At 34.1% G+C, this 12,109-nt stretch overlaps 2 protein-coding genes and 1 long non-coding RNA gene across 3 annotated transcripts in view; 2 read left to right on the top strand and 1 right to left on the bottom strand.

Annotated features, from left to right (window-relative positions):
* LOC109845575 (chorismate mutase 3, chloroplastic-like) lies at nucleotides 636-1,394 on the top strand. Its single transcript, XM_020414842.1, has 3 exons — nucleotides 636-755; nucleotides 835-927; nucleotides 1,027-1,394. The coding sequence occupies exons 1-3, from the start codon at nucleotides 663-665 to the stop codon at nucleotides 1,369-1,371; spliced, it is 531 nt and encodes a 176-aa protein (XP_020270431.1). The 5' UTR covers nucleotides 636-662; the 3' UTR covers nucleotides 1,372-1,394.
* LOC109845604 lies at nucleotides 2,284-4,667 on the top strand. Its single transcript, XR_002248433.1, has 2 exons — nucleotides 2,284-2,403; nucleotides 4,274-4,667. It is a non-coding gene; the product is annotated as an uncharacterized LOC109845604 (long non-coding RNA).
* Nucleotides 6,452-12,109, bottom strand: part of LOC109844927 (rop guanine nucleotide exchange factor 12-like) — a 10,449-nt gene continuing 4,791 nt past the window's right edge. Inside the window, exons 2-7 of the mRNA XM_020414102.1 lie at nucleotides 10,463-10,579; nucleotides 9,397-9,551; nucleotides 9,207-9,281; nucleotides 8,845-9,114; nucleotides 7,573-7,893; nucleotides 6,452-7,037 (exon numbers count right to left, since the gene is read on the bottom strand). Of these exons, the coding sequence (XP_020269691.1) occupies nucleotides 6,633-7,037; nucleotides 7,573-7,893; nucleotides 8,845-9,114; nucleotides 9,207-9,281; nucleotides 9,397-9,551; nucleotides 10,463-10,579 (1,343 nt within the window). The 3' untranslated portion in view covers nucleotides 6,452-6,632. The remainder of the gene's footprint in view (nucleotides 7,038-7,572; nucleotides 7,894-8,844; nucleotides 9,115-9,206; nucleotides 9,282-9,396; nucleotides 9,552-10,462; nucleotides 10,580-12,109) is intronic.

The raw sequence follows: 12,109 nt of genomic DNA on the forward strand, positions 1-12,109 counted from the left end.
ATCATAAACAAATCTTGTAAGTGACATCGTTCAACACTCAGGAGGAAATAACGCTCAATTAATTATAAACAAAAATGTCCTTAATGCTAATATATTGAACCAACCGCATAGATATCCAATGACACACAAGAAGCAAAATTCTTGTTCAGTAACTCATAAAATGCTAATATATTACCAAGTCACTTCTGTGCTTGAATCTGAATACCTCATAAGTAAGAGAGACCAAAACAAACTCATCAGACAATGGAGCATGGGGTTCAACAGTCAAAGAGGATGAAAGAAAAATGATGTGTCTTGAGGTATCTTGCTCATAAGCCTCTATGATTCAGAAATTCAAGACAACTTCATAGTGCCTGTGCCGGGGAGGAAATCATGTTTATGCATAGTGAGACAGTTGAAACAAACACGAAGTATGGCCAACTGAAACAAACATGAAGTATGGTAATTGAAACATGTATATGTAAAGCTAATGTAGGTAATCCTTAATAGAGCTGGAAAAAAGAAAAAAATAATCCATATATGTCCAAATGCCAAAACTATGAAATAGTGGCTTCGTTTTGGTGGTGATGATGGTTGTACATGATGGTTAAAGGTTTATCCGTGTGGATTAGGTGTTGCACCTTGTAGCCCGTTCGATTAATATAAACAAGAATATATGGGCGATGTACTTTAGTAATCTGCTTCCGAAGTTGGTGGAAGATGGTGAAGATGGCAACTACAGTTCCAGTGCCGTGTGCGATGCAATTTGCCTGCAGGTGTGCACATCAAAATCCAATCTATTCTACCTCTTTACAAAAAAAGGAAAAATGAACTTTTGTAATTTTCACACTGCAGGCCTTATCAAAGAGAATACACTACGGAAAATTTGTCGCCGAAGCGAAGTTCAGAGAAAATCCTGGTGCCTATGAAAAAACCATAAAAGCCCAAGTAACAAATTTCATTTTCAGTCATCTTCTAGATCCAAATTAAGCTTGTACATTCTGTGGTGTTTCCTAATTAATTCTTTCCTCGTCTGAGTACTCACAAGACAGCGAAGAGCTCATGAGGATTCTAACATACAAATCGGTAGAAGAGAAGGTGAAGAGGAGGGTGCAAGCGAAGGCTGAAACTTACGAGCAGGAGATCAACATTGGGAAGGAGAAAGATCGTTCTCTTCCCCATTTCAAGATCCAGCCAAGTTTAGTTGCTGAGCTCTATGATGATTCCCCGTTCCATCCGAGCGAATCATCGGGCCGTCGGATCTCGGACGACGGAGATTTCAGATCCGAACCAAATCTTTGCTTTGAGATTCGATCTCGTGAAGATGTAGGGTTCGATGGAACGGGGAGAGAGAGGAGAAAGGAGGAGACCAAAACCCTAGATCAGATCTAGGGTTTCGACGAGAGAGGAGAAGGGGAGAGAGGAGAGAGGAGAGATACCTGCGTGCGTTGAGAGAGATTTGAGATCACGACTGAGAAACGAGAAGAGAGATCCCGACACTGAGGAGGATTCGGGATCGGGGGACTGAGATATAGGAGAGAGGAGTCGACGTCCGGATCTGGATTTGGTAAATACCAAGGGTGAGGGTGGGATTTCAAATACTTGTATTTGGGCTTTCAAAATCACCTTTTTAAAATCATTTGATTTAAAATATCAGTCCAATTTGAGGCCCAAACAAGAGATTTGGATTTGAAATACCCTGGATTTTAAATCCAATGCCCAAATCCAAGTTCCCAAACACAGCCTTAGCCCAATTGATTGCAAATTCATGCCTGTAGATTTTGTTTGATATTATTTATGATAGTATACTTTAGGGCCGTTGGCTTTTACTTCCTCCAAAAAGAAAAAGGTAATTTATAACCAGTTTTTGAGCTTAAAAAACTGCTCATTTAGTTACTTGCAAAAGAAAATTGTGTTTAGTTTGCAAAGCTCCAAGGAGATAACAAAATCAGGACTTCTTGGTTGCTCATTTCCATGATTTGAGTAGATCCTACGTCAGGAAATACAGTGTTGATTTGAAATAATTGTATCCTTAAGGAAGATTTAAGGCTGAGAAATGCTGCTTCTTAATTATGGCAATGAGAAAATCACAAACTTAGCTAGCTTGTACTACCTGTATCTCGGGTATCACCTAGGGGTGGCAGTTTTTGACCCGACCCATCAACCCGACCCGACCCGACCCGTTTATATTGGATATGGGTCAAGTTATATGGGTCGGGTCATAAACGGGTCAACCCTAACTGACCCATTTATTAGATGGGTAAGTTAGGGTTGACCCGCCTAACCCGTATAACACAAAGGAGCGAGCGGCGGCGATAGGCGAGAGGTGACAACGAGTGACGGCGAGCGGCGTCGTTTCATCAAAAGTGACGACGAGTGACGCCGAGCGACGAGCGGCGACAAACGGCGAGCTCGATCAATTCTGTAAGTTCTCTCTTTCTCTCTCTAAGCTTCATCAAAATTAGGTTTCTTTCATTTTGCTCAAATTTCTTTAAATTAATTTGATTCAAGCTCAAATGTTCCGTTTCCAGAGTTGATCATTGGCTTTCATGTAAATTAATTTGATCATAGATAATCTATTCCTCTTTCTAAGGTTTCATTCATGCTCATTTATTGCCCAATTTGTGATCTGTTGAATTTTGGGGAGTCTATGATCTAGTGATTCTTTTTGTACCATATATTGTTCTTTTCGTATTTTTAATTTTCAGAAACAGCCTACGAAACAAGCACACGGCACTAATTTTTCAGTTAGTTAAGACAATTTGACATGATTAATGGCTGAGTTGAGGGAAAACTATATTTATTCATTAAATAAGTATATATGTGTGAAGACTTTGACCTGGTTCTCTTGTCTTAAAGTACTATTTCTTCATGTTGAAGCTGGTAAAGGGTAGTTGGTGAAAGATATATGATTTAAGCTGGGTTAGGTAAGACTCTTGAATTTGGGAATATTATTTGGATTAGTTCAGAGTACTCTTTGGTTGCAACTTATGGTTGCATTTTGTACAAGGAAGTTGTTTTCTTAATGCAATAAGAAAGATGATGAAAGTCTTAAAGTACTATTTCCTTTTGTGTTTGTACTGACTAAGTAGTTATGTGACAGGCAGGGATTCTTTATTCGGTTAAAGTGTTGCTTTGCTGAATTTGTGTTATCTGTTGAATTTTATTTAATTTTATGAATCTTATGTAGTTTTGTAATTTTCAATACAGTTAATGGAGTCTAATTCCAGGATCAGTTGTGACCACGTACGTATTATATGCATCTACGTCTGATCAGTTGTGGTCACACTTCCTAGGTTGTTTAGTTCATGCACTTGCACTCTGCAATGTCAGGGGGAAATGAAACTTGTTTTAGTGCACATCTGCGAATCAAATTTCTTGGTGCTTGATGCTATTGCTCCCCTGCCTCCCTTTATTTTCAGCATGGTGTCTACTTTTCCTGCATCCTAAAGCATAACTACCTATGATTACCACTCAGCATGTTCACTTTAGGTTGTATAGTTTGTGTAGGCATAACTTGATAATATTTCCTAGGATGGTACCTTGAAGGTCATGTAGTTAACAATAAATTATTACCCATCTAACTACTGTTCAATAGGAGGCAATGCTTGTCTTTGATGATCATTTAGTGAGAAAATGATGTATATTCGACTGGCTAAATACTAATTGGTTTTAGTAATTAGTAAGTCACCACATTGATTGTGAAATTTAACTGGGAGTTTGATGGAAGCTGACATATTTTACTTTGTTTAAAACCTTGTTGTCAATTTGGCTTACTTTATATTTTGTGGCGCTAAGGAAAAAGCTAGCTTGTTCCATTGTCAAATGTAGTTACAAGCGCACATGTCATGGACATTATATTGCAGCAGGGATCAACTTGACATGGCAGTTACTCGGTTCTCTTGTTAAATATGTATTTGGATGTGTCAGAATATAATGTTTTCCGTCCATAATGAAGTTGTATGAGGGTTCTTCACATATGTGAGAAAAAGAAATGTCCTTCAGTAAGCTTCTCTCATCTTTCATTTGAGGAAAACAAATAACAACGTCCTTTAAATTCTGTGCTTTCTTTTCATTATATATTTTACAGTTAGCAGACTGTATATTGCATTAATTGAGCAGCGACTGGTTTCTTTTCGTCCGGTGATTATATTGACGACGTGTGTGTTGTATTTGCTTTCAAGGTCAGATCGACAGTATTGTTGTTGAAGAGTAGCTTTTGTTATAAAGGAACATGCTCCTTGATTTTTTTGTTGTAAAGTTCTAATTATTCATTTATTCATGCCTATTTTAGGCTATCTCAGACAAGAAAATCGCCACAATATCATCTGATGGCTTTTGGGAAGAAGAAGAAAGTTTCAACTGCACATTTAGTCAACTCAAAGTTGTGGAGGTGACTGACTTCAGCGGCATCACATCTGAACTTAAGCTCATCGAGTTTGTGCTTGCTAATTCACCTGTTCTTGGCTTTTGTGAAGGAGCAGAAGTTTGTTACTGTTGTAATTTTTTTTGTGTAAATAATATTGTCTGTAATTAGTTCTTGTGTTTGAACACCTTAGTGCATGTAATTTTTTTGTTGAGGCCACACTTTTACAAAAATTTGTTCATGTTATAATTGCTATAGCTGAACAGGGAAATTGCTATCTGTTACTGATAAAACTATGTCTAGAGAGGTGTGCTTTAATGAACTTTTTTCTGTTACTTGATCTTTATGCTAGTACTTTGTATGTGTTGTGATTTTGTTCCTGGCCCTTTTTGTGTTAATACCTTGGCAAGTTTGCTATTATTTTGATGTTTTCTGTTTGCTTTCTTTGGATCAATTTCTTTGTATCAATTTGGTAAGCTTGTTTTTGTTTTAAATTGAAAAATTTAACTTCTGTTATTTATCAGGATTTTTTGTATTTAAACTTGGTGTTTTGATTAAGTTGAGAGTTTTCATAACCATTACATTTTTTATGTGCAAGTTTGAACAATGTTGGTTCTGGATAAAATCTAACTGGTTAAATTTAGTGCTTCTGGCGATTTCTCAACTCTGAATATATTGCATTAATTGAGTATGATTTCTACCTATCAGCTTAATTTCTCATGCATGTGTGTTGTGTGACATCTTGCAATGCTCTAAGCATGATACTCAGCCTCCTAAAGATGTCTGCTCATTATCATTAAGTGCATGAGCAATTAGCATAATCATCATGATATGTTTACTGATAAAAAATCTATGTTTCTCGGGTTTCTCATGAATTTATAATAAAATTTCATCTTTTCTACGTTCCTTTTTGTTTCTCTGTCATTTATATATTACAAGTTGTATTTTGGCCGGAAAAAAACCCTTAAGTTATTAAACGGGTCATTCGGGTTATATGGGTCGGGTCGGGTAACCCGTTTAATAAATGGGTCGGGTCACATTGACCCATTTATTAAACGGGTCGGGTCGGGTCACACTTATACGGGTCGGGTAAACTATGACCCGACCCGACCCGACCCGACCCGACCCGTTTGCCACCCCTAGTATCACCAGTATGGTTCTGTTAATAGTGGATGTCAACCATTTATAAAGATAGGGCAGCATAGGTGATAGCCGCTGCTCATTTCCATTCATAAGTTGACTAAGGATAGTTGGAGGAATGTTTTATTCAAGTATGACCCTATCAACCCGTTCTCCAGCCTTGATGACGGTCTTAACGTGCTAAAGTTTGCTAAAGGAAGCGTGATAAAGAAGTAGGTGCATATTTGGGATTCGAAATAGAAATGGTTTGGAGGTTGACATGTAATCAAGTTAAAGCATGGATCTTGGTCATTTGTGCATAGAACTACAAAAGTGGGATTAAGGATGATATTCAGGTAAAAGAGCATGTAGCCAGTTCTGGGATCATAGGTGATATTGTAACAGATAGGCGGAAATTGATGGGGTGTGGTTGTTTAAAAGTAAAATAAAAAACAGAGTAACTTTCAGAGACTGATTTTTAAGGGGATGTTTTATAGCTTGTTTGGATGGAGGGTAGGGAAGGGGAAGGGAAATTTTGGTTTGCCTTTGTTTGGGAGTTCCATTTAAAAGTGTAGAGGAGGGGAATGAGAGGGAAAATTGAACTAAAATCTTACCCCCCGAGTTGGGGGTAAAGAAGGGGAAGGGAAGGGGAAAATTTTCCCTTCCTTTCCTTCCTTTACCTTAGTCATCTCCCAAACACACCAAAGAGACAGTGTAGGGATTAGGGGTTTATACTAAAAGTGAAAACTCAGCTCAGTTTAAGTATATACAAGTCCAATCAAGAGGCCTAGAAAAAAAAAGAAAAAGAAAAAGGAAAAAGAAAAATAGAAACAACATGTTATTTGGATCCAAGAACTGATCAGGTCTTTAGAAAATACATGCAAGGGTACTCATTAATGGCATTGTCATTTATCACATTATTCATTGCATTATATTATTGTACTCATTGGGAGTAGGAACTTCTCAGTCAGGATTAGTAGATGATTATAACCTTCAAAGCAAATTAACAGATATAACAATCACCACAAGCATCAGCACAGAAACAACACTTTCTATACCCACAAACAACTTGAGAATAAAGAAGCACTTCAATCATTTTACAACAAGCATCAAGCTTCTTGTGTACCTTTTCAATTCTATATACAGTTTTTTTTTTTACTATCATCTATCAATGGCGAGCTGTTGGACTTCTTAACCCTCCCAAGTTCTCAAGCTTCTCTATATAAGAAAACTTTTTGTGAGTTGCAACTTTAGGAGGCTTCTTCAAGGAGTTCCCGTCACTCTCCCCAGTACCACCTGTTTCCTTCTTCTCTGCATCGGCATCTTGATCCAGATGCCATCCCATGAAATCAGAGAGTGTCATTGAGTTTGGTGGGTCCATGTTGTTGAGCTTCTCGAGCTCTTCTTTAGGATCCAGTTTCTTTATTGGTTCTGTATGGACTTGCTTTCTGTCATGGGTGGGGTCCACGGCTTTGGCGTCGGCGTCAAGGACATCTTCGATTTTTGTCATTACTGCGTGGGCCAAGGTCTCTAGAATTCTTGAGTAGCTCTCAAGAACAGCTTGGCCAACATCCTATAGAAAGTTCATCAAAATTAAAGAAACCATCTTTATAAAACTAAAACCCTGTTCTAATATAGTCAACAAAAATCCCTTCATGAAAATCTTAGTTTTGTAATGGAGTTTTGTTTTGCATTTAGACAGATGACTACACTTCAGAATCTATGGATGAGGGTGTTTTCAAACTTTATTCAGGTGCCATTTTCACAGTTGCACAATGGTTATTATTATTATTATTTAAAACTAGACTTTGGGTCTGATCTAGAAGAGAAGAAGTAGGGAAAATTTTAGGATCCATTGGTTTAATCTCTTTCTCTCTTAGATTAGGGGAACTAGGAAGATTAAAAAAAAGTTAGTTATAGATACCCCGCCCTTACGATTACAGTGTAGAGTCACTTATAAGTCATAACTCTTTAACTTTTTGTTAATGAGACAGTTTCCTAAAATACTAGATATAGGTGAATGGAGATTTCTTATCGTTCTCCCAAAGAAGAAAGCAAAAGAAGAAGAATATAACTATAATCTTTCTTCATAATTTAACATCGCTTACCTTGTTGAATTGGATCTTGCTAATATCCAGTGTAGACTGAGAAATCCCAGGGAACCTATGCTTAATAAGATGCAAAATAGTCTCTGCTCTCTCTTCAAACTGCTCTCTTTTCTCATGACTCACAGCTGAACCCCAAGAAGATTTGCTTTCTTTGTTTTGCATCTTTCTTTTCCAAATGACTATGGATGCCTCTATTCTGTTCTTGAGATCAACCACCTTGTGCTCTGTTGACAAGTCTATCGATTGAAGGAATTGTTCAGGATCAAACACATCCACTGTTATACCGCGATATATTGCATCTCCAAGGCTTGCCTTCCCATTCTGTCAGTTACATAAATTTTTTGAGGGGAGTCAGTTGCATAAATTAGAAAAAGAACTTTACTTTCTTATGATGGTTGATGCTAATAGCAGTCTAGTAGTAACTTAGAAGAAACCTATTACTGAATTGAGTGTATGCTGTAGTTACTGATAAGGGACACGAGATGGAATGCACAGTCAAACAAAAAACATGGGATACATATTGATATGTACAACCTGTCAAAGCGTGTCTAATATACTCAAATTTGTACACAGTAAACTTGAGGAGTTCATGAAAATTCAGAGGCTTTTATGCAAAATTTAAGTGTGTTAATCACTTGTGGTGTAACTATTAAATGGTGCACGGAACTTACAAAACATGACACATGCACAAATGCACGTGCACACACACACACACACACACACACATATTGATATGTATATTATGTTTTTGTGTAAGCTAATATACTCAATTTTTCATTCGTCAAATAAACAGTTAATGAATTTATACAATATGAGAATTAGTGTTATGCAGAAAGAATTTGTAATGTGACTGGAATAGAATAGAAAGTTATATAGATAAAGTGACATGCAACTAATATAATGTAGAGTATATATAATACATATCATTCAATAAATAACATCGAAAGCTTATATATTTAAAATAATATAAGTAAATTTTTTTTATTTTTTCGGCATAAATGGTTTTTTTATAGATCCTAAAACTATTTTTATAAATGGTTTTTAGTTTCTCGGGTAATGAAAGCCAATGGCACACTTATTTTTATGCAAGTTAAACAAATATCAGTAAAGTATCATAAAAGTTTGACCAATGTTGAAATCGGTGTCCCATGAGTGCTAAAAAGGTTTCTCCATATTTTGAAATATGGTATAATCTCGATATCATGTATCAAATGGTTTTTGGATACAATTGTCTTGTCCATACATAGATTGTTCAATAACTCTGGTCCATACCTTCGGTAATGCTTCGATATATGATTCAGGAATCTCCATTTCCATCAAAACCTGAGCATTGATGGCCATAGCTGCCTTGAGAACTTGATTCACTGATTCTTTCTGAAACTGCAACCATCTTCTTGAGACATCAGATAAACCTTCTGGAGGGACTTTCACTTGGGGGAGCCACCATTTATCGTTCCCTGGCGCACCCCCATTATCATCATCATCGGCATTCTTCTTTACATACCAAAACTCATTCTGATCTTTAAAATTGTCCAAATACCCCTATTTTTTTTTAAAACAATGAAGAGGATAAGAGAACAAAAGAGATCTCTATATGAGAAAATGATTAACTGTTTAAGACGAGGATTACATACAAGGAGCATGGCGTCGAGCTTGCGCAATGCTGGAATGTTCATTAGGAGATCTTTGCGTTGTTGTGTTACCATTATCTGTAAAATTTGAATGTTCTTTGTAATTTCTTATACCCAATGTGTAAATTAGATCAGGACATGAACTTTAAGTACTGAAGCATATTGATTTGAGGTAGAAGTAGATATTTGTTACCTCCATGTTGGTTCCATCCTTTGATACTTGTTGTGACGCAACAAATTCGACAATATGATCGGTGACCGATAAAAGCCAATCAATTTCTCTCCTCCATCTGGCCTTTGTTTCAGCAGGCATGGGTTCCAATCTATTTTGCTCACTGAATACAGAAGCTGGAAAAGAATGCCCATCATAATGTTATAGAGATGAAAGTGCATGAGTTTTAGAATCATGACTGGATTGTTTCTGATCTGTTGGTGATATTAATAGAAAGAAAAGTATGCAAAGTTTGAGTTTGGCATAGCCTTGATTACACTATGAAACATTTGGGAAAAGATTGGTTAAATTTCATTTTAAAGTTTATCTTCCTAAAATAAAGAATCCATTATATATATATTATATATATATATATATATATATAATATATATATATATATATATATATAATATATAATAATATATATATTATATATATATATATATGATATATATATTATATATTATATATATTTATGTGGGGGGGGGGGGGGGCGTATTTGTATGTTGACTAGTGGATGAAGCCTGAAGAGGATTCTTTTGAAAATTTTGCTGTCTTTTAAGACTAATTAATACATTGAAAACATATGATTCGAAAACTTTTCAATTTAAATAAGAGGTAAATTTCATAAGGCTACTAGAGATTCTACACAAAAGGTAAAAAAGAAAAAGAAAGGAACATAAACTATTTTTATTAGTGAAAAGTAGTGTAGGCTTTAAAATTTGCAGAATAATATCAGAAAACTGCTCCAATGGTGAGAAATTGTATTAAAAAAAATCTAAAACAGCTCTTAGTAAGAAGGATGAGAGCTTAGTGAAAAAAGTTAGCTCGTTATGTTTTTTATCCACGACGTTCATAGGTTCTCTCACTTTTGTCAAACTTACCCTGAAATATAACAAGAGAAAGCAATATCAAAAACCCTAAACTTTTACCGGCCGCAATAAACAGATTGCATACTTGAAAGTGCTACCATTATTCACAGCTATAACAAATCTCGAAAATCGAAAGGAATTTTTTTTTTGGAAATGATTAGATTAATTTTGGTACCAGCAAGATTTGTGATGGCATTGGAGAGAGCTAATGCTGATGAAACTCCTTTTCCTCCTCCTGACATGTCTTCACCCAGAAGTAGCTTTGCAAACCTCTCCTTTATCAGCTCAACATCTGCCATAATCAACCAAATCATACTTCATACTCCTTTTAAAAGCACAAGTTCGGAAAAAAAATTTTAGACAAATATACCATTTTATAGTTTGAACTACCTTATCTATAATCAAATTCTAATTTTTAATGGTCAATATTACCCTTCACTATTTTGAATATTTTATTTATATCTTAATCTATCCTAATCATAATCATATCTTATCCTAATCCTATGTGAACCATGTTTAGCTTAACAATTTAAAAAAACTAATATTAATAAAATATATAAAACATAAAAATGATATTAGTTTGTTAAGATAAAGAAAATACAAGTAGATAACATATTATAATACATGAAGTATTGCAAAAAAACCATAAAAAGTTTTAAAATTGCAGAAAAGACCCTGAAAAGTTCAAAATTATAAAACTCATCCAAATGTCTCAAAACTTAAAATAAAAAACATGAAATTAAAAAATTAACATCAGTTTGCAAAGAATTTAAAATTTACAGTTAACACCTCAATGTCTCAAAAATTATAGAAACACCCTCAAAAGTTTAAATTACAAACAAGCACATTAAAATTCTAAAATTTTAAAACTTACAAACAACACAGATGAATTCAAGAGATTACTATGATCATACTCTCTTTAAAAGCACGAGTTCGGAAAATCTTTTTTAGACAAATATACCCCTTTATAGTTTGAACTACCTTATCTATAATCAAATTCTAATTTTCAATGGTCAATATTACCCTTCACTATTTTGAATATTTTATTTATATCTTAATCTATCCTAATCATAATCATATCTTATCCTAATCCTATGTGAACCATGTTTAGCTTAACAATTTAAAAAAACTAATATTAATAAAATATATAAAACATAAAAATGATATTAGTTTGTTAAGATAAAGAAAATACAAGTAGATAACATATTATAATACATGAAGCATTGCAAAAAAATCAAAAAAAGTTTTAAAATTTCATAAAAGACCCTGAAAAGTTCAAAACTATAAAACTCATCCAAATGTCTCAAAACATAAAATAAAAAATAAGGCTCCGTTTGGATACCATGGTGTTTTTGTCAAAAACAAAACACCATGTGTTTGGAAACCATGGTGTTTTTTGAGCTAAGTCATCCTCAAACTAAAATACAATACTTAATTCAAAACACAGTTTAGGTGTTTTAAGTTTGATGTTTTGGTTTTGAGTTTGAGAAAGTGTTAATATAATATCTAACATAATATATTAAATGTAATTAATTTAGAGTTATTATCAACATGCTAATTATATTATACTATACTATATTATATTATAGTTAATTTAATATATTAGTAATATTTATTATTTAATATAAAAATATAATAAATAATATCTTATATAATAATATAATAACATATTAAATACCAATATTTAATTTGTTAATAATGTATTATATAATAAATAAGTAATAAAAATATATAAATAAAATAATAAAAAAGTTATTGATAATAAATAATAATAAAATAATGATATAATAATATACAATACAATAGTATATAATTTATTATT

This window comes from Asparagus officinalis, chromosome 6 (genome assembly GCF_001876935.1).
Source record: "Asparagus officinalis chromosome 6, Aspof.V1, whole genome shotgun sequence".
Taxonomy (NCBI): Eukaryota; Viridiplantae; Streptophyta; class Magnoliopsida; order Asparagales; family Asparagaceae; genus Asparagus; species Asparagus officinalis.